General features: G+C 43.7%; 1 protein-coding gene across 2 annotated transcripts in view; it reads left to right on the forward strand.

The window, feature by feature from the left end:
* Positions 1-27,500, forward strand: part of Arid5b (AT-rich interaction domain 5B) — a 180,119-nt gene that overhangs the window by 230 nt on the left and 152,389 nt on the right. The window contains exon 2 of one of the 2 annotated variants that reach the window (XM_028780245.1): positions 218-472. In XM_028780245.1, coding sequence (XP_028636078.1) covers positions 218-472 — 255 coding nt within the window. The remainder of the gene's footprint in view (positions 1-217; positions 473-27,500) is intronic. The other variant, XM_028780246.1, reaches the window with a different exon arrangement.

Consider the following 27,500-nt stretch of genomic DNA (forward strand, 5'->3'; position numbering starts at 1 on the left):
TTTTTTTTTTTTCTTTAAGGGAGGCAGAAAATTAGTGGGTTTTGTAATATTTTTCACCCAGCGTTCTATCTGTGGGCCGGTCTGTATTGAGAGTCTTGTGTGTGAATGTGCCTGGAAATAGATATTTGTGCTTGATGGCTACATTATTTACGTGGTGCTTTTTTCTCTCTCTCTCTCTCTCTCTCTCTCCCTCTCCCTCTCTCTCCCCCTCCTGCAGTGGGTCGGCTCACCGTGTGGCTTGCACGGACCTTATATTTTTTATAAGGCTTTTCAATTCCACCTTGAAGGCAAACCAAGAATTTTGTCCCTTGGCGACTTTTTCTTTGTAAGATGTACGCCAAAGGATCCGATTTGCATAGCGGAGCTCCAGCTGTTGTGGGAAGAAAGGACCAGCCGGCAACTTTTATCCAGCTCGAAACTTTATTTCCTCCCAGAAGACACTCCCCAGGGCAGAAATAGCGACCATGGCGAGGTGGTAAACCTATCTCTTCCTCTCTTCCTTCTTTATTATCCACCCCCCCCTCCAGTAATGCGTATTATAAGGCAAGCTTGAAAATACTGTATTCAGTTCTGCGGTGAGCAGGATCCGCTCGTTTTTTAAAGGGGTAGCGCCACTAACTGGGGCTGGAGTATTTTACCATTGTCAGAGTTTGGCTGTCAGCTTTACAAAGACCGTCCAACTGCTGATTTTAGTCAAGATCAAATAACTTGTCGAGAAGGGTTTTGTTCCAGGGTGTGTGTGTGTGTGTGTGTGCGTGTGCGTGTGCGTGTGTGTGTGTGTTCGTTTAGCTACCTCCTCTTGAAGATTAATATCCCATGCTTTAATATATATATTTTAATATATGTATTTTTTGCCTTTATTTTTTTAAGTTCTACCTTCATGCCTGGTTCCTGGGCTGGGTAGCTTTCTTTTAGTGGGTTTTGATATTGTTCACGTTTTTTTTTTTTCTTTTAAGTATTTGATATGTTTAAGAGGGCGGAAATTACGAAACGGAGGCAGAATGAGATCAAAAGCAATTGAGTTGGCAAAGGCGTGTTGACTGAAGTGATAAATGACAGGTACTGGGATAATACATTCAAATAACTTGCGCATCTGCCCGGGCGGATTTCAAAGCGGTCGTGTAACCGGCACAAACACGTTCGGCATTAAGAACTATCTCGCGCCCACTCCCCCTCCTCCCGGAGCCATTTGATGTTCTGGTTTCCAGTGACTCCACGCGAAGTGGACGTCTTTCAGTGGGGTGTGGGGCTGGGTGCAGGGGCCTCTGCGGTGAGGTGCGAGGCTGCGCGCGGGGTGGACCCGGAGAGGACCCCGCGGCGCCGCCACCGGGCCACCTCCTTCGGGCTCTGTCACTGCGGGTGTGACCGCACCTCTGTGGGCTCTCCGGGTCCGAGGGCCGAGCTTGGTGGAGCGATCGCTACCCCCCTACACACACATACACACACACACACACACGGGAACTATTTTGGGGAGTCTGCGCCCAGGGCGCGGCGGGAGGGAGGGCGACGGCCCCCCTGGCCAGGCTTTGTGTCTCCCGAGACAGAGCAGGGTGATCAGACTGAGACTTTTGAGGGCAGCTAGCTCGGCGCCAGGCTCGCGAGCTTTCGAGGTAGGTCTGTTGTTAAATGAATGGTTCGGTGCTGAACTCCTCCGGGGCCCTGGCGCTGCCAGCCCAGGCAGAAATTCCTGGAGCTGATGGAGTTGATTGCACTTTTGGCCTTGCTAGCTCACTCCCTCTCCCCCGGATCGAATTACCCCTCAGTGGTCGGCGGCTGGTTAATTAAGGGAGTTCGTCAGAACCCCGGCCCAGGAATCTGTCTTTTTGGAAATAAGCTCCGCCCTCCTCCCGGCACACACCCCTCCCCCGCCCTCCCCGACCAGCCTAGGGTGTAAGCATTCGGTTTCCCGGGCTCCGCCTGCAGCCTGACTAAGGTGGTGTGTGGATGCAGAGTGGGACCCCTGCAGCCCACCAACAGGTTGAGCGCCTTCCCCCGGGCTCAAGCCCCTCCCCCGACCCAACTTTGCTGCGCAGCTGTCTTCCTTCTCCCTCCCCCTTCCTGATTTCTTATTATTTGCTTTTCAAATTTATTACTTCAACATGGCCTGTGATCTGGAGAAGGGAAGGATTAAATATCCAGAAAAGAGCTGGTGCCTAACAGACTTCGGACTAAACCCAGGAGGAAATCATTCAGTGTTTTATGGGATATTTGTGGTCACTCTTTTTTTTTTTTAATTGAAATTGGAATATTTGTTTAAAAGACCCCGAGTTGACCCCACTAGGTCCTCTTTAATTTCTGTTGCTGTAACTAAATGGTGAATTCTGATTTAAGAATAAAATCCACAGACGATCCCATCTGTCTGTCAGAGCTGTTGACAATGAATAGATACGTTTTTAAACACACGATCTCTTTTTAATTGTTCCTTATGGGGAGTTGTAATGATCTAGGCATTTCGTATCTACTGTATGAGCCATACCTCAGAAAATTAATCTTGCCATTTAAAAGTAAACTCTAGGGGGTTTGTGGAGAGAGGGCGGTTCTATTTATAATCCTCAGCTGCTTATACATAGTCTAATATTATGCATGATTTGTTTTTTAATGCTAACACGGCTGGTAATTAGCTGTATGATTATACTTGTATATTTCATTAGGACTTCGGCTGATGTCATTGTGAGTTATTCAGCCATATTAAAACAATTTTCAATTGAGATAATGACACACCTCAAAATTATGCAAATGGAAGCTGCATTGTGCAAAATAATTATGACAAATGGAAAGCAGGTAGAAAGTTTCCCGGTGCAGGATCGGTTTTCCACCCCGGTGATGTCATTTCCCCCCTGGCCTAAGTCAGACGTTAGCAGAACAGCAGCAGCCAGGCTCCTGGGGAGAAGAGTCAGAGACCAGCATTTATTGCAGGCGCCTAGAGGGGGCAACAGGGCCTCTCATTAAGAAATTTGCTTTGTTTTCGCCTACTCCATTAACTTGTTTATATAAATTGAAATGTTTTTTTTTTATTATTGATTTTAAATAGTTTTTGAAGGATGCCTTTGCCGTTGCTAAATGCAGAGAAATGTTTTCTTGGTGTTCAAGAACATTTAATCAGCCAGCAGAGTTTATTTTAAGTAACCAAATGGAGGTTAATAATTTCCTGATTGAGCTGACATCGGCACCTATCTGAAAAGGACAACCAGGACTCTGGTACTCTCCGTTGAAAAGAGTCGTTCTGTCTTTTTCTGATTTATTGAAATGGGAAGACGTCAGTTCTAAAAGCAGGAACATGATCATTGTACGAGTTTAGAAATAGCGTCCCTGTGTGGTTCACTGTGATTTGCAGCAGATTTTTTTTTTTTTATTCCACATGGATCTTTGCAATCACTGCAGAAGACTGGGTGATACAGAATTGTGCCTACCCATTTTATAGGTGGAGACAGGAGCATGCCAAGGTCATGTTGCGTGTCAAATGTGGCCGGTGTCACCCAGTCCTTCCTAAACTTTAAGCTTGCCTCCTCCAATAAAAACCTATTCCTGAAACAGGAAAACACATCATAGTAGATTCTAGAAGCATGTGCCTTTAAAGGCAGCCCCTTGATCATTTTAAAACGAGGCTAGTCAATCAGCTCTCCAAGGTCAGATATTCAGAGTTAGAAGATTTTATTTTAGGCAGTTCAAGTAATCCTAACTGAAGCTATAGTGCAAACATATTTTCATAGTTATTAATAATTAGCTATCGATTGGTTTCCAGGGTGATGGTGACATCAGACATTGCCAGCGCTGGTAACCTGCAGTGAGGAAAAGCATTTGCAAAAGAGATACACTTGAGGCTAAGGAAAGGGCTCAGTGGATAGCATAAGGAGCTGAGTTCAAATCCCCAGCGCCTTATAAGCTGGAAGCAGTAATCCTAGCATGAGATAGTACACAGCAGTGAACAGCACCTTAGACAAGGTGGCTGTTATGAACTAACACTGGAGGTTGTCTCTTGACTTCATGAGCATGCCACTAGTAACTCATATATGACACACACAGAGAGGGGGAGAGAGAGAGAGAGAGAGAGAGATTTCTATTCTGCAACTTAGTCTCAGTTTGACTTGAAATAACCATAAGGATCTGAGCCTCAGTTTCTTCTTCCAGAAAATGGGAATAACAGCAAGAACTGAAAAATTTGGTGGGTGGGTGGTGGGAATCAAGAAACCTTATATAGGAGAAAGCACTTTAGATATTTCAAAATTCTTAAAATGAGAAAGACTCGGGGTAAGAATGTTATAAACATTTTTTTAAATTTTATAAACAGTAGTAAATCATAGTAAGGTTTATGTGGATGTCATTTGATTTAATGATAATGCTGTCTTAAGTCAGCAGGGAAGGAAAGAGTAGGGCATAGGCAAGGAGATAGTGTCTTTGGTAATCACCCTCGATTGTCACATGTGGCCAGTAGCTCTTCAGGCGAGGACATGGCAAAGTTGGTGGGTAATTGGCCCCGTTACTGGGTAACTTCTGATCATGCTCATTCTCAAGTTGCTAAGTACTTAATCTACTGGTGGTTGACTTTCAAAATGCATGCATGTGCAGGCTTGGGTTTTTACATGAAGGTTTGTTGACGGCCTGGAACTAGGAGTGGGGAAGGTTAAGCTAATGACGTCATTGAGTCAAGACCAAGCACGCCTGGGTGTTTTAGGCTCTTCGGGATTTCTAACAGTATATAGCTGTCACCATTCAGGATACACCGTGAATGGTGGTCCACTTAGAAACTACTTCAGAGATGTCTCTTCTACTGTAAGCATCATAGGGCAGTTGGAGTTGGATCCAAGATTTGAAGACTTTTTTTTTTTTTTTTGGAGATTTGAAGACTTTTAACAGTCTCAATCGAGTGATATAATCTTGGAGGATTTCTCAAGCATTCTGTGTCTCAATATTTTCATCCATATATGGGCATGTGGTATCGACTTCCTGGGATTTTTTTTGTGGGGGGGGCGCTAAATGAGCTACTACTACATGGTAGAAAGGTACTCAGTAAATGGACCAATAGTGATTGTCTGCGATCGTTATTGGGAGTATTGGTATGTGTTTTCCAGGAATCTGAGTTGTTCCTGGCAACTCCTGGGTTACTTTGCTAACAATTCCTGGTGGCTCTGGTTCCTTCCACTGGGGCCGTTTTTCCTAAGTGTGTTCAGTTTAGCTGTGTCATCACCACAGACGGTATCTTAAGAATTTTTATTTTCCTATTGAGAAATGTTTACCGACTGGACCGGCAACATTTTTCAAAAAGATTACCTGATTTGATCATACCTTGGGGGGCAGGCAGATGCGTTCTGGAATCTTGACGGTTCTGCCTTGGGCTATCTTTGTTTTTGCAAAAAGCCCTTAAGCTGATTTTAGAGATTTCTGAGTCTCCTCGACTTATCTTGTCCTTAAATGGTGCGGTACCTTGTCCAGGACTCAATTTTTTCATCTGTACAATGGAACTGCTTGAGTCCACTGAGGAAATCAGAGATAATGATTTAAAAAAAAAAATAAGAGGAGGCCAATCAGCACAGAACTTAGGAAAACTCAGCCTCTGCTGGCTGGTAGTGGTGATTTTCATCTAGAATCAGGACCCATTGGGAGCTTAGCCACAGATGGCTGTAGTTACTCTGGCTACTGTCCACTTAGGAATAGACATTCTTTAAAACAAAATGAAGGGACGTCTCTAACCATGTATAGAAGGAAGAACTAAAAACACTGCTTGGAGACCACTCAGCTGGACTGTGCTAAGGGTTAGCCAGCTAAAACTTGAAAGCCAAATCTGGCCCACTGATAGTTTGTAAATAAAGTTTTATTGGGACATAGCCGAAGTCACTTATGTGTATCATATCTGAAGCTCACAGCTAATACTTTTGATGGCTACCGGATGATCAACACAGTAGAAATATTTGTTGTCCGGACTGATCCTTTACGGAAAAAGTCTGCTGACCTCTGACCCATAAGATTAATTTAGAAGATGGAACACTTCTATTCTTCAGTGTTGGGAATTGAACTCGAGATGTTACACTTGTTTAGCACACGCGCTTCCTACGAGCTGTTTCCCCAGACCCCTATTCCTCTTTCCCACTTGGCTCAGAACAAGATCTCGTATTATAAGACACAATTAATATCAGTATAAGGTCATTATTATTTACATGTATGCATGTCTTTTAATATTGAGTCTAGGACATTCATTTTTGTGAATAAATAAAATTTACATTAAAGTATATTTTGAATGGCTGAGATCCAAGCTCCAGGTAATATAGGTATTGTCTGGCTTGTGTTCATGAAAGAAAAAAATTTTAAAAAATCTTATTTGTTGAGGGTTAACCTAGTAGGCCATAAAGAGATGACTGGAAAACACTTGGCAAGCTTGCCCTTTTTCTCTAGAAGTTGATCAGTCTTAATAGAGAGGTGAGGTCAATATACTTAAAGATGTTTAGTCACAATCAGAGATGCCCTATCACATGAGTAAACTTGAAAACATGGCATCTATGTGTACTAGTGTGTACCGAGCCCTTAAACACTGTGGAGGTGAAAGGGAATCGTCCCTTTGGGGACCTCACAGACTATCCTACCCTGATTGACAGATACTGGTCAAGGAAATATCCTCAGGATATCCAGCTGCGGTCCTGAGTTAAAGTGCAAATGAGCTAAGGGCTCACTGGATGTTTCACAATCTTTCTAGAAAAGTAGGAAACAAGGTCTTCATCTTTGGAGTCTCATTTGCCAGATACACATATACAGAATACCTACTGTGTGCTGGAGCCGCATACCCATTTATAGAACACCCACTGTGTGCCAGAGGTGTGTGTCTATTCAGGGACATGAATCCCCTTCTCAAGAGCCTGTGAGATAATGGCTCTTTACATTTTGCTTGAGCTTGGTGCATCTCAGGGTCCTTTTCGCATGATAATATAGCTAGCAGGATTCTCCTTCCTTGGAGTTCCCTGAGTTGAGGAACAACTAAGCATTAAATTACAACCCTTGGGGTGGGGTGGGAGGGGCTGAAAAGATATCTCAGTTGATTCAGATCATCTATTTATCTTACAAAGACTGAACTACCCGTAACTCCAAACCCAGGAGATCTGCAACCCTCTTCTGGCCCCCCTAAGAGCATCATATACTCATATTTTCATATATAAACACGTACAGACATCTAATTTAAACTTTGGAAGAATATCTTTGAAATACCTTTTTGAAGGCTGGAGAAGTGGCTAAGCCATTCAGGGTGCTTTCTGTTCTTGTAGATACCCTGAGATGGATTCCCAGTACCTACGTCAGACGGCTTGCCAACTGTGTGTGATTCCCACCGATACCCTCTTCTAGCCTCTGTGAGCTCCTGCACACATGTGATGTACATGCACTCTTGAAGTCTCACACACACATAAATAACAAATAACTAAGTAAATCTTTTAAAAAAAATTTTTTTTTTTTTGGGGCCAGTAGTCTGCCTTCATTCAGTGTGGCCCATTGGTTGGTCACTAATTTGATAGCTTACCTCAGGATCCCATCTCACACTTTCTCCTTTTGTAGTAAACCCACATAACCCCCCAGTGGATGCCAAAATACATGAACGGATGTCGTGAGTTGCGCTGTCCAAAGAAATAAGCCCAATGTTTTAGACTGAGGGCTCAGCCTGGAACCGCCATGATGGTCTCTCTGGATACCTTTCTGATCTTCAACTCGTTGAAATTGGGGACTTTGTAGTGACAGACAAACTGAAACCTAGACTTCAGGAGAGAAGAAGAGTCAAGCGCCAGCCCAGTCATGATGGCAGTTCACAAAAGATACCGTTCTTCTCAGATGGATGACCTTAACCAAGGTTTGATAGTAATACTATACTGTAAGCTACTAAAACCTTTCTTGACATTTAAACGGTCAGGCCCATACTCAGGGAATGTTATTTTTTATGAAGTACAGGAGTCCACGCATGTAAATACTTGGTTATTAATTATTAATAAAGCATGCCGTTGCTCATAGTGGCATCTGGTAACGTGCACCTCAGGCTCATTTATCAACGTCTCGTTTTAACCGATACCCAGCTTATAATTGCTTGAATCAAATGCATTCGCTTGTCTTTTTTTTTTTTTTTTTTTAATAGCAGGGCAGTTGGAGATTTGCCATCCTCTACTGAGAATAATATTGTAACTAATGATTTCTTGGTGGCTCTGCTTTTAAGGGTATTTAAAACAAATTTATCGATTGTTGCCGAAGAAATCCATCCACCTCTAAGAGATGTGGTCATGGATCCTTTGTTTCTGGAAGAATCTGTTCCTGAGTCCTTGTGTACTGTGGACTTTTTCAGGGGGTAGTGTAATCTTCACTGTGTTTCCATAGATCAGAACCTAGGCCTTGGCCCTTAGAGCAAGCATCATTGACAACAGGTTTCAAAATATGTGGATTTGGGAAATGACTCAGTGGGTAGCAGAGGACCTGAGAGTTAAGATACCCAGCATCCGGGTAAAGGGCTAAAGGGCAAAGGGCTAAAGGGCAAGGGCGTGCCTCTAATCCCAATGCTAAGAGGGGAAGACAGCGGGATCCCTGGGGTTTATTGAGCAGCTACTGTAACAAACTGCTGAGCTCTGGATTCAAAAGAAGACCCGTCTCAAACAGTAAAGTGGAGGACGAATGAGGAGAGCATCAAAATTCAATATCTGGCTTGCGCACTCACGTGTACACACGCACGAACGCTCATACGAAGAAGTGCACACGCTCACACCCCCATGTATATGCGCCGTATAAACTCACTGAAAAACGTGCAGATAACCATTATTGAAAAGAGGGTTCTGACGTCGGGTTGATGGCTCATGTCAGATGTGTATCCACAGCTGGATGGATACATCCAAAGATGGAGACTTGACATTAGCCCTCAGACTAGGACGGTAGTTTGATGGGATTTTTCTATAGACTCTTTGTGGCTGTATAGGTACAGCCGCCTATATTCTCGTGCACAGGATAACCAAGTTCACGGAAAGCAGACAGCAGAGGCCACGTGTTGCAAGCCTGTCTATTACCCCTCCCCCATCTTCCTTTCCCATGACTCCCAGGATACCGGGCCTGAAAACCCACCGTTCCTCTACTGTTCAATTCCAAAACCTATGCTTGGCTTAAACATTAAACTCTTGTCTTTGCGAATTAGGCTTTGCTTTCTACAGCCTCAAGCATGTTGAGCTACTGCGCAAGCTGGAAAATAAAAATGTTCTAATTGTGTCTTTTAAATAAGCATAGGAGTGAATTAATTACACCATATTTTGTCTTTAGTTGCTTAGTTACACAATAGCATATTCCTGAGCACCAGGAAAGATAAATTGGCTCTTTCCGTTGCTGTGTGTCCCTTAATCATAATTACTGTATTGCTTCGGAGAGTAAAGCACACATAGATTTTTTTGCATTTTTTATTAATAGTCCGAAATATGCATATGATCTATAAAGTATATGCTGCTCAACCTGTTTTATATGCTTTTATGTGGGAAGAAGTTTTATTGTGGCGGTAGCATTTGCATTAGTTTCTCAAAGATGTGGTTCTGGGAAATACATAATTGAAATGTTTTTGAATTGCTTTTTCTGGCCTTTTCAATCTTATTCCAAATAATATGCCTCTGGTCGCGGAGCCGTCTCTCTCATTTGATTTAGCATCTTGTTTTGCACTGCATGCAGGGCGCTGTTTTAACCCCTGCAGAGCCCAGATGAGGTGCTGTGATTCCCCGGGGGCCTCTTCCTGTCTGGAAGGTTGGGGGTGGGGCTCACACTGTAAGGGTTTTAGTGGATGAAGGGATTTGATGGGTTCCCTCATCCTAGAACAATTGCTCCCATGATCTGCTCTTGACACACTTCCTTATTTTTCGTTGGGGGGGGCTTTAGGGCTTGGACAAGCCTGAACTGAACAATCTTGTATGCTGGGCTTCTAGGGTCCAGTAGAATACGGTGGTGTTACATACAGGAACTTGGGTTTCTATCCCCACCACCTCCAACCTCCTGTAAGGAAGACAGCAGGAAGGAGGCAGCTTAATACAGTTAATGGAACAATGGGCGAGCCTGACTTAAGATCCAGATACATGCTTGGTGAATGTGTGTGAAAACTGACCCCATTGTTGTATTGTGTTTGAAAAGCGAGTAAATTATTTACAGATATTTGCTAATTAAGGCACATTTAAGCCAGGACAATAGAACACAGACTAAGTGGAGACAAAGAGCTGAATGCAAATACTTCAGTCAGTACTAATTCTGTGTATTCTTAAGGGAGAAATGTGGTGTGTGTGTGTGTGTGTGTGTGTGTATGTGTGTGTGTGTATAAAATATATGTATATATGTATATGTAAAATTTTATTTTACACTTATTTCTTGATTTTGTGAGCGATGACAAGTGGCTGAGCATATCCTGGGACACCTGTGCAGGTCAGAGGTCAACTTTCAGGAATCCGTTCTCTCATTCCACCACGTGGGTCCTGAGGATTGAACTCAGGTCGGCGGGCTTGGTAGCAAGGGCCTTGACTCGCTGAGTCATCTTGCTGGCCTGAGAAACACGTCCATCAAATTGTTTGTAGAGGGCGGGGGGAGTGAGCAGAGGGTACAGAGTCTCAGTCAGAAGATGGCTAAGGTCTGAGGTGCTCCTGGACAGCGTGACGCTGTCAGTGGTAAGAGAGTAGAAGTCCTTAAGAGTTCTCATGGGCTCTAAGAGGAGATTCTGTGAGGTGGCGAATGGCAATCAGTGTTTTGTACGGTATGCACGCATGCATCAAATTGTTACCATCTATACTTAAACACATAATTCTATGTGCCAACCACAACTTAATGAATCTAGAGACATTAACAGTGAAAAATGACATGTACTGATACATGCCTATGTAAGTGTGAATACATATGTACAGCTTCCAGGCCTCTATGAGGAAGACTTATGCACTGCAGAGCTAGTCAGCCAAGTCCTCCTCCTGTTATTTGTAAGCTGGGTTTGCTGGAATCTTCCTAAGGGATTTCAGATACAAGTGGCTTTGACAGAATCTTTGGTCCATCCTTGACTTGTTGACTGACTGGGACTCAGCTCAGGAAACCATTTGGGAGCAAAACAAATTTTAGCTGTATTCTGTAGGAGAAAAATGAGTCTCCTTGGACTTTCCAAAAGGCTTTGATCAGCTGGCTTCCATCTTGCCGTCTTGATAAGATGGCTTCCTAACTTTGGTCAGGTCCAGTTTGGACCTTTCTGTCCTGTCCACAAATGTCACACCAACGGAAGCAGAGCGTAGAAAGTTAAAGATAACGTTGTCTCTGACTGTCCCTGGTTAGAAGGATCCGTGGCTGTCCGTTGGTCAGGCAGGTTCTCTGACTCTGCTACCATCAACAGGCATTTTGGGGTTTAGACATGACTAGTCTCCGGTCTCTTGGCATTGCTGATTGCTAGGGTTCCTTAAGACAATGGCGCTTGTCTAGTTTCCCTGGACATTTTGATAGAATCTCAGGTAGCAGGAACTCTGAGTCTGGGAGTCCAGTTTCCCCTACATTGTTACCACTGAAATCAAAGCTGCAACATTTCCCACATGGCTTAACCTTGCTATTTATCTGTCAATCATACATAGTGCGGTTCATTTAATTATCGTGGGGATTCTTTAAGGTTTGGAGTATTTGGATATTACTTCACTACTAATAAAATTGGTGTAGTGGGAGCTAAAACAGGTGAAGAAACATGCCCAAGTTCACACAGAGGTGAGACTTAGACCAAAGACTGAACCCTAGGCTTTCCCTAATTCTTCCAAAGATGAAGGGTAAGCAATGAAGATGAAGGGTAAACAATGTTATTATTTTGATGTAAATCCCTATAAGTTTAGGCTCTATGAACAAACTCAATATTTTTAATATTGAGGCCTTTACTAAGCACTGACTTGGTATTTATTTGAACCTCTAGAAATCTGTAGTTATGCTGGCGACTGTTTGGTTACCCATCCAAGTCTATGGTAATAGCACATGCTGTAGAAGGGAATTTAATCGCTCCTTAGACCCCCCACCTGGAGTCAGTCCAGTGTCACAGCCGAGGAGTCTCAGCCCCAATACCTCTAGGGAGTAGCTCTGAGGGTAGTCTAGTTAGCACCCAACAAGGAAGCACGGAGCAGCTAAAGAGTCCACACACAGTTCATGAAACTACCCCAAATCCTGGGTCATGGTCAGAGTAATGGAAGAAAAATAGAGGCTCCTGTGACAGGGGTGTCTGTCCATCTTAGAAAGGCCTACCAAGACACTGTGGGAGAAGTCACTTCTGAACTGAGGTCTAATGAGATTTCAAGAGGAAATCTAAGCCGATTCTTGATGACCAGGGAAGGCAAAAGCAGCATTCCTGGAGGATGATGGGAAAGGACATGGCCTTTTGGGTCTAGTGACCCAGTTCTCAATACTACAGATGCCATTCAGGGACATCTATGCCTAATCCAGACACCTATCAAACATCATTTTGACGACTACATCTCCTGGCTTCGGCAGTGATGGAAACCTAAGGCTCATATGCCGAAATCTGTCCCGTTCCCTGCTTCTTTTTTTTTCAATCAATAAAGTTTTATTAGTACGTAACATCCCCTGATGTTTACAAAAGTCTCTGTACAGTGTTCACACTAGAGTGGCTGAGAAGTTATGACAGAGACTCACTGAGATTAAAATATTTGGTGCCTGAGCCTTTCCTGAAAATGCTTGCCAAATCCTGATCTAAAACACTGCTGTCTGAGTTCACCTTAAAACTCCCCGCTGACGGCTTTATATGCTACTTTTTTTGTATATGTCCCACAACAGTAAGGCTCTGGAGAATGTTTTTGAGTCGTCTCCTATTCTGCAAAAGGATAATTTGGGCACCTGTCTGAACGCTTCAGGTTTCCAAAGTAACCCACCAAGAAAATGACAAGGACTGAACGAGAACTTGAGGTTTCCGGAATCCATGGTCTAGTTGGAGAAACCTTGGTCTGTCCTGGTTAGGAGCGGAGAAATGGTGGTATCAGAGAGGGATGCTCTAATGAGTTGAGACTTAACTATGACAGAAATGGCACACAAACAGCTTCTGCCTTTCCATCGTCCATCCAAAAGCCACTTCCTCCAAGAAGCCTTCCGTGACTGTCCAGAGGAAAGGGACCTGTGAGGAGCACACAGGGCCCATCGCAGAGACCCACCATCGAAGGCCGATACATCTAAGGGACAATATGGTGTTCAGCAGGGAGCCGGGAACTGTAAAGCTCACTTGCTGTATGGCTCTAAACCATCGCTCCTCAGGCCCTCCCTGTCATGGCCAGACAGGAATAGTCCCAGTTTTGACAAATCTTCAATTTTGTATGAGAGGCTAGAATTCTTCATGATGCTTATTGGCCGTTCAATCCACTTTTTGACATGCTCCGTGGGCCAAACAAAACACAACCTTTAGCCTAGCAGTGACCCACGGACCGCCACCCTGCAGTGTCTAGAGCTTTAAATTATGTTGTCAGATTTGGTTCATTTTCTGTCATTAAACCAGAAGGAACCTGTTGGTTTAAAAGGGGGGCAGCAGGAAACGGGAGGGGAAGATGAGTTGAGTGGTCTCTTAGATCCGAGCCCCATTTTGCCATTCTTTGTAGCTGGCTTCCAGTGGCTGTTGAGAAGGCACAGGATTCTGAGGAAGAGTAGGGCTGTGCGTAGTGAATCTGATTTTTCCCTCACACCTACTCAGAGGTCATAGGAAGGGTGCGTTGATTGAGGTGTGAAGAGGAAGCTGGGTAAATGAGCCTTGGGAGGTTGGATATCCTGGGGCCATGGGGAACCAGCGACTGGTGACAGAAGGACCTCTGAAAACACTAGGGCTTTGTTGGGTAGAGATTGGTGATAGACACAGTGAAAAGGAGAAGTTGAGGCAGCAGGAAAGCCAAAGGCAAGAAACAGCATGACATTGCTGGGCGTGTGTTCCATTTGGTTAGAGGACTTGAGTTTAGTGGGTAGACCAGAAACCAGGTAGACCTGGCTAAGCTTCCCAGTGCGTCGTTCAGACTTAAATCGAAAGGCAGTGCTGATTAATAATTCCACAAGTATGTTTTCCTCTTTGAGGTTAAAATAACAAACCGTCAGTGTGGGCTCCCGGTAAAACAGTGACTATTTACTCTGTCCGTCACTCACTGTGCTGGCCTGGCCAGCTGGCCTCATGTCTTTGGCATCTGAGTTTCTTCACTGAAATGGGTGAGCGGAACTCAACTAGGAATATCAAATAAAATCCACAAGGGGGTCAGAACCAAATTAGGACCTGGCTTATCCTGAGCTTGTGGTAGATATTTGGCGTAGGCTTTGCTCTTCCTGGTCCTTGACTAATCCTAGCTTTTTGAAGTCTGCCACAGTATTAGACAACCTGTTAACGGTCCCTTAATAAGTAATTTATTGGTTTGAGTCACTGGGCTATTGTTTGAAAAACAATAACCAAGAAACCCATGACACTAAATAGGCTAAGCTTCCTGGGGTTTCACCTGTCCCAAGAGATATGACAAGTGAGGTTCAAAGGTTTTGATCTGTATTTGAGATTTCTGGATGCTGAAGCGGACATGCTCAGACCCATAATCTTCTGGTCACTTAAGTCATTAAAAGAGCTGTAGCAGACATCTCCGTATCAGCTGTAACAAAATCCAATGAGACCAGAGGATGATGGAGTCACGGGACACCACTGGTGTCCCAGAGCTTCCTCCTCAGTGAGCCAAAGGTCATACCTACAGCTTCCAATGTACCATCTTCTACTCCTGTTTCATGATGCAATCAACAGGACCTGGTGTCTCCTGAGTGTGTAACAGGCATTTATTTTAAATACTTCCACTTTCCCTCTACTCAAAACAAATCTCTGCAAATTGCTGTTTCTTAGTTTGACATTTTATTTGGTTCTTTGCCTGCCTCTTCCTCCTCTCCTTCTTTTCCTTCTCGCTTCTTGTTTCTCCTTCTCTGTTCCCTGCTTCTCTTTCTCCTCTGCGTCTTTCTCCTGCTTCTCTTCCTTTTCCTTCCTCCATCTCTTCTTCCTCTTCCTTCCTTCTTTCTTCTTCCTCTTTCTTATTCTTCTCCTCTTTCTCCTCTTCCTCCATCTCTTTTCTTAGTAATAATGGATAAAGGGCTGTACTCTGGTCCAATCCTTTCAAAGATGCAAGCACAGCAGAAGAATGTATGTATCTCAGCCAGAATGCCTTGGGTGCACCTTAGTGGGGGTGAGGTGGTGTTGGGGGAAGGATTCTCTAAAACAGCGGATCTCAACTTGGGATTAGCATGACCCTTTCACAGGGATTGCCCAAGACCATCAGGGAAACACAGATATTGACGTCCGAACTTGTAACGGTAGCAGAATTACAGTTATGAAGTAGCAACAAAATTTTATGGTTGGGGTCACCATGACATGAGGAATTGTACTAAAGGGTGTGTCCGTATTAGGAAGGTTGAGAACCACTGTTCTAAATAGAGACTGCCTGCCAGCTGGGACATGGGTCCTTTTGCTTTGGGATAATCCCACAGTGTATATCAGGTTACTAAAATTCAGTTGGAAACACTATTGTGGTACTCCTTGTCAAATTATTCCAAAATATATGGGTCATAAATATCAATAGGTCATCAGATTTACTGTGCCTTAACTGAAATTATTTGTCCCTTTTCTGTTTCGAGTGAATATTCACCATAGGAGTTGGATTGTGCTTTGTGCTCCTAAAAGTTGAATATCCCATCAGCAACAATGTATTGAGTTGTAAAATATCTATCCTGGACTCTAGGAGCAAGCAAAAAGAAGGTTCTGGTAAGAGGAGCTGAATATGTTTTTCTAATACAAATTTTATGAGTTACATAAATGGTGATATCTTTTAAAATTATCAGTGGGCCCTGTTTCCTGTTTTGTTACGGTATATGTTCTGTTTCTTCACATTTTTTTGATGTTACTAAATTAGGTATTCAAAGTACTCCTAGCCCCAGAATCTCTTAAAGAACCTCTCTGATTGGCAGAGGGAAAAGTATTCCTGCCATGCCAGAATATGAAGATGTGTCTGTTGCCTTAATTAATCAATTTATTTGTATGTCTGTGTGTGTTGTTGTAGTAGTAGGTGGTGGTGGTGCCTCTCCCTCCCCTCTTTCTCTTTTAGGAAAAAGAAAGAAAGAAAGAAAGAAAGAAAGAAAGAAAGAAAGAAAGAAAGAGAGAGAGAGAGAGAAAGAAAGAAAGAAAGAAAGAAAGAAAGCAAGCGAGCAACTTTGTCTAGATTTTGGCCAGAGATCTTGCAGGGTTTTGTGCTCACGGCCTTATAGATCTCATGTGAAGCCAACAAACACATTGCCAGCTGTTCACTTGGACCAGCAGTCTTTAGGATGATTTTTTGATTGACAAGCTAGAAAGAAGACAAAAGCCATGAGCCATAGAGTCCTTCTGTGGTCGCTAAGGACATAATACAATATTAGTCTCGAAAAATACAACATTTCTATTTTCAGCTATAAATCTTTGATTTCTACTTAATTGAATCGAATCAGTATTTATTAGTATGATGAGGAGATCATTGAAGGGTCAAAGATAAGAATGATATCAGCCCATTTTTTTTTTATAGGTGCTTCTTTCATTGGCAATATTAGATTTCTTTTCCCTTCCTATCTTGAAATGCACACTGGCATTACTATGTAGTTCTTGGAAATGTCCAGAGATCTTGTCCCCTGATCCAGAGACGTAGGCAGAGGCATGAAGTATTTTTCCATTGGCTTATCATCTGCTTAGATGAAAGCAATCTCCTCTCCAGAGACAGTTGAATTGAGTTTAGCACCTTCCTGCCCAGGTCTCGTTTTGTCCTCATATGGTAGCACACAATGTGTCCTCATATGGTGGCACACAGTGTGTCCTGTGTCAGAAATCTGGGCTTTGCTCATCAATTTCTCACGCAGCAAATTATTCTAGTTTCTCCATCTTAGCCAACACTTACTCTTCCCAGTTTCTGTGGGTCAGGGGTCTGAGTGGAGGTTCCCTGGGTGTCTCTGGCTTGACGAACCACACCACAGTGTGAACTCGGGCTTCTGCTACCACAAAACTGAAGGTGAATCAACTTCCAGGTTTATTCTCTTTTCCCCCGGAAGGTCTGACTTCCTAAGGGCTGTTGACCTGGATATCACTCGTTCTCTTGCGTGGACATTGGTGTGTAATCCCGTCACACACAGTAAGCTGTTTTCGGAAGTGGCATCCTGTTCTTCTTTGCTTAATTCTGTTGATCAGAATGAGAATTTATGTCTCCTCCATACTCAGTCATAGATGTGGAGGGAAGAGATTGGGTGTTTGGCGACCTCTGAGTGACCTCCCAGGACCATCAGCAACAGAGCTGATTTTCATCGAGGGACAAGCTGGTCTGCTGTGGGTTGAAGGATGTTGTTCTTGCTCTGTCTTGTTCTTTTATTTCTTCCTTTCCTCTTATTAGGCAGCCTCTTTGGGCAGTTTCCCCCACCCCCAACACCTCCTCCCTCTTGTAGGCGTGTAATTATAGATGACATACACACCAGACAGCAGATTGCTTTAATCTTTTAAAGATTTGTTAGTCTTACAGCATGTCAACAAGCCTTATTGAGTCTTTTTTAAAACCTAACGCCTTGATCAATGCATTTTGAGGAGTTTCACTCAAAAGGGCCTTGGATCTGATGTAGGTAAATCTAGAGAGAAGGACAGAAAGGCAGTAGCTGATCGAAGCAGGTGCCACACTGAATAAGAAAGAGGAAACTGTTGGAGATAGTCATTCAGATGGAGCATTAAATCAGGACAGTTCCGAAAGACAAGTAAAAATCCAGATAAAAGGCATTGTTCCGCCGGGCAGTGGTACACCTTTAATCCCAGCACTTGGGAGGCAGAGGCAGGCGGATTTCGAGGCCAGCCTGGTCTACAGAGTGAGTTACAGGACAGCCTGAGCTATACAGAGAAACCCTGTCTCGGAAAAAACAAAACAAAACAACAACAACAACAACAAAAGGCATTGTTCCTTGGATTTGTGTTTCTAATGAGCAAGATCCATGAGTCTAGGTGAGCGAATGAACCCTTCCCCATGCCCTTCAACCTGGGTGTGCCAACTCAGAGGAACAGCAGGCCTTCTGTCCTCTGGATTTCCATAGAAATTAGCCATTCCCTTGTGGAAACTGACCTATTTCTCTTTAAGGAATAACGTGAGTTGATTTTTCAGCAATGTCTTCTCCATATACAAAGACGTTAAATGTTTGAAGAGAAGATACCAGGAAATAGATTTCTGCCATCTTAAAAACAAAATAACTATGTACATTTTATTTACTTATTTTGTGTCAAGGTGTCACAACAGACACCTGAAGGTCAGAGGAGACAACTTGTGAGACCCAGTTCACTCCTTCTACTATATGGGTTCAGAAGACTGAATTCAGATCAGCAGGTTCCTTTACCCACTAAGTCATCTTGGTAACGCCTGATCAATGTTTAATATTGTAAATGACTCCTGGGGAAGTATTTGTGCAAAACCTAGGAGAATGCTGACCAAACAGGTCTAGACTCAAACAGGGAGCCTGCCCTGATTGTGAAGAACACAGGTGGGCTGGATGCTCTCCTGAATGTCTTCCTCCATCTTTGAAGTTGACCGTGGACCATCTACCATCACTCACTTTTTTCTGTCTACCAAGACCTTCCCTGGCTACTCCACATCCTCGTCCTCAGCTGACTCCCTCTGCCCCTCCCCCAGTATTGCTCCCTCTTGTTTCTTGTTTGTGATTTTGTTTACTTTCTGGCTCTACTCCTGGATCCCCACCCCCAGTCTATATACTCAGAGGTAACCGTGGAGACCAGAAGGACAGTGATTTTTGTCTCTTTCATTCTGGACCAAAACCCACCATGCCTGACACATAGTTGGTGTTCAGTATCTAATGGATGAAAAACATTGCTTATGACCACTTGACATTAGGAGCACAACTGAGGCCTGACTAGTTCCTGCCCCCCCCCCAACACACACACCTCCCCAACCACTACACTGGTGTCCTAAGAGTCAGAGTCTTACTTCCAGATCTTTCCTCTTCATGGTGAAGCTTAGAGTTGATGCTTCCAGCATCAACGATGGAAGTGCGGGAGAATTCTAGTCTTCAGGAAATACGCCCTTTATGAAGGGCATAGTTGTATTTATTTATCCATTTCTGTTCTTGGTTGATCATCAGCCGATGTTGGATGTGGGCAGTCAGGGCAGCATCCTAGGGTCAGCTGGAATTCAGTCAGGGCAGCATCCTAGGGTCAGCTGGAATTCAGTCAGGGCAGCATCCTAGGGTCAGCTGGAATTCAGTCAGGGCAGCATCCTAGGGTCAGCTGGAATTCAGTCAGGGAATGCTACAATAAAATCTCTTGACTGAGTGAGATAAAGTTCATCTCATGAACATTTCCTTACAAAGATGCTGCCTTTTGAGTTCCCTTCTGGGCCTGATTATGAAAATGTCCAGTAGAATTAATTAATTCATTCATTCTCTCATTCATTCATTCACCCATTCTCAAGGTCCACATTGGGGAAGGAACTCTGTAAATTTGAGCCCTACCTTTCACAATTCACTTAGGAAAACTTGGGCTTTATTTTTCAGTTTCTACCATCTCCCTGAGATCACCAGAGACGGAACTAGAAGGTTAGAGATGCCCTGATGTGTTCTCTGCTTTGGACCCCAGCTTCTAAACCAGAGTAGAAATATCATCCATAGCAGTTACAAACGGACTCTTTCCATAATCCAGGCTTATTCAAAAATACTCAAAAAAAAATTTTTTTTCCTAACTGAGTTGAGAGGTTTTGATTGAAGGCCAGCTCATTTATATCGAGGCAAAGCATATCACCAGCCTCCGGAAAACTAGAAACTAGGACGTAAAAATACAAAGCTCTTTCACTGATCCGGTATAGGATAATTACATTATTACACAAAGCTGTAGGCCTCAAATTAGCCCAGTGCCGTTGTACTTGTGTGAACCGGTGAGTGAGCCGAGTTAAAAAGTGTTTAATAAGAGGGATGTGTGGCCGGGCGGTGGTGATGCACGCCTTTAATCCCAGCACTTGGGAGGCAGAGGCAGGCAGATTTCTGAGTTCAAGGCCAGCCTGGTCTACAGAGTGAGTTCCAGGACAGCCAGGACTATACAGAGCTATACAGGGCTATACAGAGAAACCCTGTCTCGAAAAACAAACACAGAAAAGAGGTAGGGGTGTGTGTGTGTGTGTGTGTGTGTGTGTGTGTGTGTGTGTGTCTGTAACCAGAAGGCAACACAAGTAAGGGGATTTCCTTGGTGCCTACATAAAAGTTTCCTGAATGGGTGTGGTGCAGTCTTTCAGTGATTCTGTCTCCATTAAGAAAACTAACAGCAAGAGTCTAGCAAGAGTCCGTGCCAGATCACAGTGAGCTTTATTTAATTCAGGGGTTCTCCACCTCCTGTCTCATATACCAACAGAAGCAAAGTCCCTTCTTCTTTATTTGTCTGAGATGATGCTTTGTTTTCAGATAGCCCAGATTGGCTTCAGACTTACTGTATGGCCAAAGGTGACCTTGAACAGCAGACTCTCTGGCCTCTTCTCCCTGAGTGCTGGGATTACAGCTTCGAGTCACCAGGCCTAGTGGACGAGGTTCTCGGAGAGAATTCAGGGCTTCATGCATTCCAGACAAGCATGCTACCAAGCAAGGCACAGAAGTCAGCCCATTCCTTTGAGAGTTTGTGCAATGTCTTGTTGAACCGTATATGGGAATAGAGAGAGAGTCACACATTGATTTTAAACAAGCAAACACCAAAACGCAAAAACAAGCAGTAAGAGTCGTGGTTTTGAGTTACTCCATACAACAGATCTGGCATGCGGTGGTGGTTGAATTTTAGAATCCATGTAACCAGTTAGCTTCGACAGAATGTTTTTATGCAAGGCAGGTAAGACAGCTACACCTGGGTTTAATTCTTGGTACCCACCACAAAGCTGTGCCTATCATCTTGGCGCTGGGGAGACAGACAGGAGAATTTCCAACAGCTGAATCAGTGAGGGGCCAGATTCAGTCAGAGAGTGTATCTTATAAAAGCTAAGTAGAAGGTAATTGAGGAAGACAACTTATCAGTTACATGTCTCACATGTGTATACACACTCGTGCATGCATGAGCACACACACACACACACACACTCAGAATACTCAGGTGAGCTCGCACACTGAGAATTATCCCATTTATCCTTTTTGTTTTGTTACTGTTTTAGAGTCCAGAGCTAAGTATATGGGTGCCAAGCTAGATAAAGCAATCTGAAAGCGTTTACAGAATAGATCGTGGAGTTAACAGTCCATTAATTTGTCTGAAGGAAGCCCAGGCCTTAACTCAGTTTTCCTCACTGGGATACAATTTCTTGTTCTCTGTGAAAACTGTACTTAACTTTAAGGAGACAAAACAAGAGAGAAGAAATGGAAATTAATTGGAGGCTATTTTTCTCCCCCTTGACACTTTCTTTGATGGAAGAAGAGAAATGTTCTCCCAATCAGGGGAACAGTCTACCACCTAACAAGATTTCATTTAGCACTCTTTAAGATGTAGTTAGGAACACACAACACTTAAGTTTGTTGTTGTTGTTGTTGATTGTTTGTTTGTTTGATATGCAAGTACTGTGGGCCTTACCCTGAAGGATAGTCACGTTACTGGTCACATGACAGAACCTGTGATACCTCAGAGCAGTGTTCCTTAGCATCATCGCGCTAGCATAGAGTCCCATAGTATATGGAGCTACTGGCTTTACCTGAGTGACTGTTGAGGGTAACGGAGATGCTCGAAGAGGAGGGGCTGGGTGGAAAACTAGAACCCAAAGGCCAAGAAACCTCCAGGATGAATCTTTTCCTTGGAGTTCAAAGGTTAAGGTTAAGATAAACCCTAGCATAGATTAAGAGCTGTCTTCACCACTCGGAGCGGAAGATCTCTGTAGTTTTTAACTAGAAGTTGAATAGCAATGTCTAACTTAAAGTCAAAGACACAATAAGAATGAGACATCTCAGGAAAAGGCCAAGGGATGGATAGATAGGAAAAAAAGAAAAAAAAGAAAGAAAGAAAGAAAAGAAAGAAAGAAAGGAAGAAAGGAACGAAGGAAGGAAGGAAGGAAGGAAGGAAGGAAGGAAGGAAGGAAGAAAGAGAAAGAAAGAAAGAAAGAAAGAAAGAAAGAAAGAAAGAAAGAAAGAAAGAAAGGAACAGATACATAGACACATAGATACATAGACAGATACATAATAAACAAACATAATTTTTTTTAAAGAGATAGCAAGATGTCTCAGTGGTGGATAAGGACAGGCGCTTACCTCTAGGCCCGACAACCAGAATTCTATCCCAAAACCCACAAGATAGAAAGAAGGAATAAATTTCCACAAATTTTTCTCTGACCTCTACACACACACACACACAAGTTAAAAAAACATTTTTCATGAAAATTTTTTTTCAAATCATGCCTGTGTTCCTTATGTGTATATACCTGAGACATAAGAGAGATCCCAAGAGACACAAGGATGGCACCCAGCTCTTTGGGAAGCACAAGAGAATTAAACAAGGGTATAGCTGTGATCACACACACACACACACACACACACACACACACACACACAAAAGTTTACCGTCTCAGTTCTTACTGAAGAAGACAGAATCGTGCAATTCAGCAGCAAACAGTGTTGCCAAAGAAAGGCTTAGTGTTATGTTTCAGGTAATAATAGCAGCGATTCCCACTGGGGGCACCAACTTCGAGTCGGTAGCTTTTGATTTTGCTTCATAAGGACATTAGGAAATGACAGTTACCATCTATTGCCATCCTTGTATCAGAGAGGATGATGTTAACCCAGAGGAAAGATAAGGACTTGGATAGACTATGTCTGTGGGTTTCATCCTTGTCTGGGCTGCTGATTCTCTCCATCGGCCTATGTAGACTTCATCATCAGACCCCCTGAGCCCTTGTGGTTCCATAGATCTCAGCCGTAGCGGGTGTCCTCTTAGGATTGGAATGAGGGGTGTCTAACGGCGGGTGTGTTTTCTTTTGTCCTTCCGAGGACTACCTGATTACTAACCCTGCCCTTCTGTGACCTTCTAGTAGATACAAAGCCTAGGCTCCCGTGTTAGTCATGTCTTGTGTTTCCTTTATGGCCCGTCGCCTCACAGACTCAGTTTTTGGTTCGTTCTTTTGTAACCCATCGGATTATCTTGACCAAGTATCCTATCTCCCTTGCTGGAGTCCTGGGAGCTACAAGGACAGTCTGTCTTTGCAATCAGCAAGTGTAGCACGATGAAGCCCTGTATGTTTCCCTCGCCTTCCTCCCTCCACTACTGACCTATAAAAGCTTCTCTATCTCTGTCTGTTTACCTGGCATGAACGAGTCTGTGCTCACCCTGAGTGTCTTATGAGTGCATCACAAACTTGAGTAACAGGGACAACAGTTGAACAACGGTGGGAAGGGCCTTGTGCTATAGAATTTTGAAGGGGGCCTTGTAAATCAGGGGGTGCCAACAGAGCTGGACACTCGGATGGCAAGCTCTCCCCTTTACTGGCAGACACCACTGCGTATCCACTGAATGCTTGCCCAAGCAGAGTGCGTTCTAAGAGATTGACACGGTCATTCTCTTCATTCCTGGATTCCATATGGATGAAAATGTCTCATTCTTTTTTTTTTTTAAGACAATTTTTTTTTTTAGAATTTCGCAATGCGTTTTGAACATTGATTCATCCCCTCCTCTAGCCCGTCCTTTAACCACTCTGTCTTCCTTCCACTAACTTTTGAGTTTTCTCCCCTCCCCCCACCTCCTCATAAATTCCAGTTTGTATTGCTCAACTAGTTTTGGGAGTGGGGCCTGTTCTGGCGGGTAGTCAGCTTACCGGGGATCACATTATTAGAGCAAATGGACCCTACCTCCCCCTGCAGCTATGAAATGCCAACCACCCCTTAGCTACTAGTAGATTGCCACGCCCACACCCCCACTTTCATACAGGGATATTCTTTGGCTTGAGCTTGCGCAGGTATTACGTATGCTGCTTTGGTTGCTATGAGTTCTTATGGGCAGCTTCCCTGCTGTGTCCAGAAAAACAGTTTCCTTGATGGTTATCTACCACCTCTGGCCCACAATCTTTCCAACTCCCTCTTTCCTGTGATTATCCCTGAGCCTTGAGGGTGAGGGGTGGGAGTGGGGGGAGGGGGAGAGGTATGGTACATCTATATCCTTTAAAACCAAATACGCCAGTCTTTCCGTTTTCAGCACGTTGACCCATTCTTGTGGAACCCAATGGACTTACTAGTTCGGTCTTCCAGTTTGTTCAGTTACTGTTTTCTGTCTCCATGTAGCGCCATGTTTTCAGTGCTACAGAGCAATTTGTGAAATTTGAGCTGTTTGTGGCAGTTTAAGATGAACACCTCCTGCTCTTTTCCCACCACCTCCCTGTCCCTGACGCCCTCTGCTACGACTTTCGTGGCTATGCCCTCGGGGCTTAGCTGACTATAGCTCTGTTCCACCTTGGTCTGCAGTTTAGCATCACGTGGTTGGGGGCAGGGTGGTGGGTGGTGGGCGGAGGCTCTCTGTTGACCCAGAATTTGTTAGCAAAGACATAGGCTTAGCTATGTGTATCAAAAAAAGCGTTGTAGTTGTTTAAAGGCATTGAGAGTTCAAAATCTCTCTCTTGTCTAGGTCTACAGATGGTCCCAGGCTATGAGTGTTCTGAGGTATCAGACTTCTGCTCTCAGTTTTCAGTATTCTAATCTAAAGCCACACTCATTCGTTCTATGGACAAGAACTGGAAGGTTCGAATTTCTATGTGCCATTGCTCATGACTTGGTTACATGGATGCTATAAGGGACTAGATATGGGTCTCTAGTCTATGCCTTGCAGGCTATCTACTGGAAGAGTAGCTATTGAGGAAAAGTTAGCCTTAGTTGGAATGTATTTAATTCCCCTCATGCCAAGGGACGTATTGTTGATCACGTTAGCATAATCAGCCATATAGTCCACTAGAGTTGATGCTCAGAGCCCGAAACCTGGAGCCCGGCTGACCATTTGGAATCAAACTTTAGGATGACGTCACCGGCTTTCGAGGTGAACGTGCAAAAGTCCACCAGGAGTGACTTCTTCAAAGATTGAAACACAGAAAAGGAAAATCTGGGCCTTGACTGCACCTAAGAATATGTCTCTTCCGTCCTCTCTGGAGGGTTGGAATGAGGAAGCAGACAAACAGGAGTCAGCAAAGGAGAGAGGAGCCCTCAGGTATCGGGCAGCTGTGCGGGCAGCTGTGGGGGCAGCTGTCCTCGGGCGTCGTCTTCGAATCTGTGAGCCAATCACCTTCGGTCCAGACCATACTCACTTCTCAAAGACGTCCGTACGGTTAACAGCCTCGGGACTCAAAGACATAGTGTTAGACTCCAAACCAAAAAAACAGGTCCAGCACCAGAAGACACCTGGCTTCCCTAAGCATGTCTCTTCTCAGCAAGGCGCGCCAAATGTGAGCAGCTCTGTCCTTATCTGTGTTCCCCACAAGAACGTGGATCTTAGAGAAACTGCCACAGATTCGTCAAAGTGGACCCATGTGAGGGGTGCAGACTCCACTGGGTTCTTCTTAACACAAAGAGTATTTTACTTCAAGGGTAATTTGAGTCAAAAGCTACAAGGAAGTCAAGGAAAACAAAAAATAAGAAAATAGTGTGCCTCGGTGGTATGATACAGAAGGCCTTGATATTTGTTTGTCTGTCTGACTGGCTTTTTTAAACTAAGGATCCGTTATAGTAAAAGTATGGAGGACCCACTGAAAATCTGTTTATTTTTTTGGTTTTTTCGAGACAGGGTCTCTCTGTGTAGTCCTGGCTGTCCTGGAACTCACTCTGTAGACTAGGCTGGCCTCGAACTCAGAAATCCGCCTGCCTCTGCCTCCCAAGTGCTGGGATTAAAGGTGCGCGCCACCACCGCCCAGCTATTGGTTCTTATTGTATTAGAAGTAAAACAGGCCCGGCATTGGTGATACACACCTTTGATCCCAACACTCAGGAGGCAGAGGTTGGTGGATCTCTGTGGGTTTAAGGCCAGCCTGGTCTACAAAGTGAGTTCCAGGACAGGCAAGGCTATGCAGAGAAACCCTGTCTCAAAACAAAGAAACAAACAAACCAACAAACAAAATGAAACATAAATTATTAAAATATAACATTCATTACAAAATAATAGTGCAGTACCCACAGGTAAAGACAGTGACCGTCGCGTGGAAACTCGTCACCTAACATGGAATTAAGTCGCACCTCTGAATGTACAAACTACAAAATGTTTGGACAAGATCACTGATTTTTTGTGTGTGTGTGTGACCTGATATTAGGCAAATGTAAAGAACAAAATGAAAAAAACAGTATCGTGGATGAATGTAACCGTGGAAAATGTTCCTCCTAGTTTTGAGGTGTTCTTCCCGCCTCTGTCTGCAGTCTGTCCACAGTTTATGACGTTTTGCAATAACAAAGTATTTAGAGGTTAAAATAACCCACAATCCATAACAGGAAAAAAAAACTGAGCTAGTAAAATACACATGAATCTAAGAATTCTTCAACGAAATGCTTGCTCTGTTATAGCAAGAAGACATTTTTTTTTTTTGCCAAGATTTGTATCATTCTATATTTGTGTGTGTGCTTGTGTGTGTCTGTGTACAAATGCTCACACATGTATGGCCAGGTACCCACAGAGGCCAGGAGAGGTATGAGGTTGCCCAGAGCTGGACCTCCAGGTGTTTGTGAGATGTCTAATATCAGTGCTGGGAACCAAGCTCGGTATTATGGAAGAACAGCAAACAACTACTAAGCCATCTTCCTGGCCCCAAGAGGGTGTGTTTTCAATCAACAAATCTGACAAAAGAGTTGAGTCCAGAAGTTACAAAACCACTCACAGCTCAAGCGTAAGAAAACCAAATTTTAAGACTATAAGATTTAAATACATAATCAGAAAAGAAAAGAGAGGAAAAAAAAAAACCAAAACCCCTAACACCTGAAAACTAATATTTTGGCATGGGTAGTCATGTGGTGAAATGGAACTGGAAACTGATGAGAGGTGAGAAACCACCATGCACACAGTTAATTAGCAGTGACAGTGTCTAGCCATGGCAGGGATGAGGAGAGACTGTCAGAATGCAAAATGGTAGAGCTATCCCAGAAAACACTTGGGTGGTTGCGATTCTTCACCCAGGTGTTTAGAGACCCGAGAATGTGTGTTTGCAGAAAGACCTGGGCATTGAAGATTGTATCCCTTCTGTTTGTAATTACCCAAACTGGAACATCCCAGAAGTCCCTGTGACTGAGATTGGTTGAGTATAACTTTGTATCTGTCTACCCATTGGCCAACCTGCTCACGGGAGATTCAAGCTGTTTCTTCAGGCAATAACAGAAGGGGTCCTATGGCCGTGTTCAATTTCTGTGACACTTTGAGACAGGATGGTAGATCAGTGTTTGGTGGAAGTTGTTGGGAGAGGGGTCATGACCCCTCACAAAAATATGAGGGGCTTCTGAACTGTTTTTTTTTTTGTTGTTTTTTTTTTTTTTTGGTTTTTCGAGACAGGGTTTCT

The sequence above is a fragment of the Grammomys surdaster genome, unplaced genomic scaffold (genome assembly GCF_004785775.1).
Source record: "Grammomys surdaster isolate TR1022 unplaced genomic scaffold, NIH_TR_1.0 367, whole genome shotgun sequence".
Lineage (NCBI taxonomy): Eukaryota > Metazoa > Chordata > Mammalia > Rodentia > Muridae > Grammomys > Grammomys surdaster.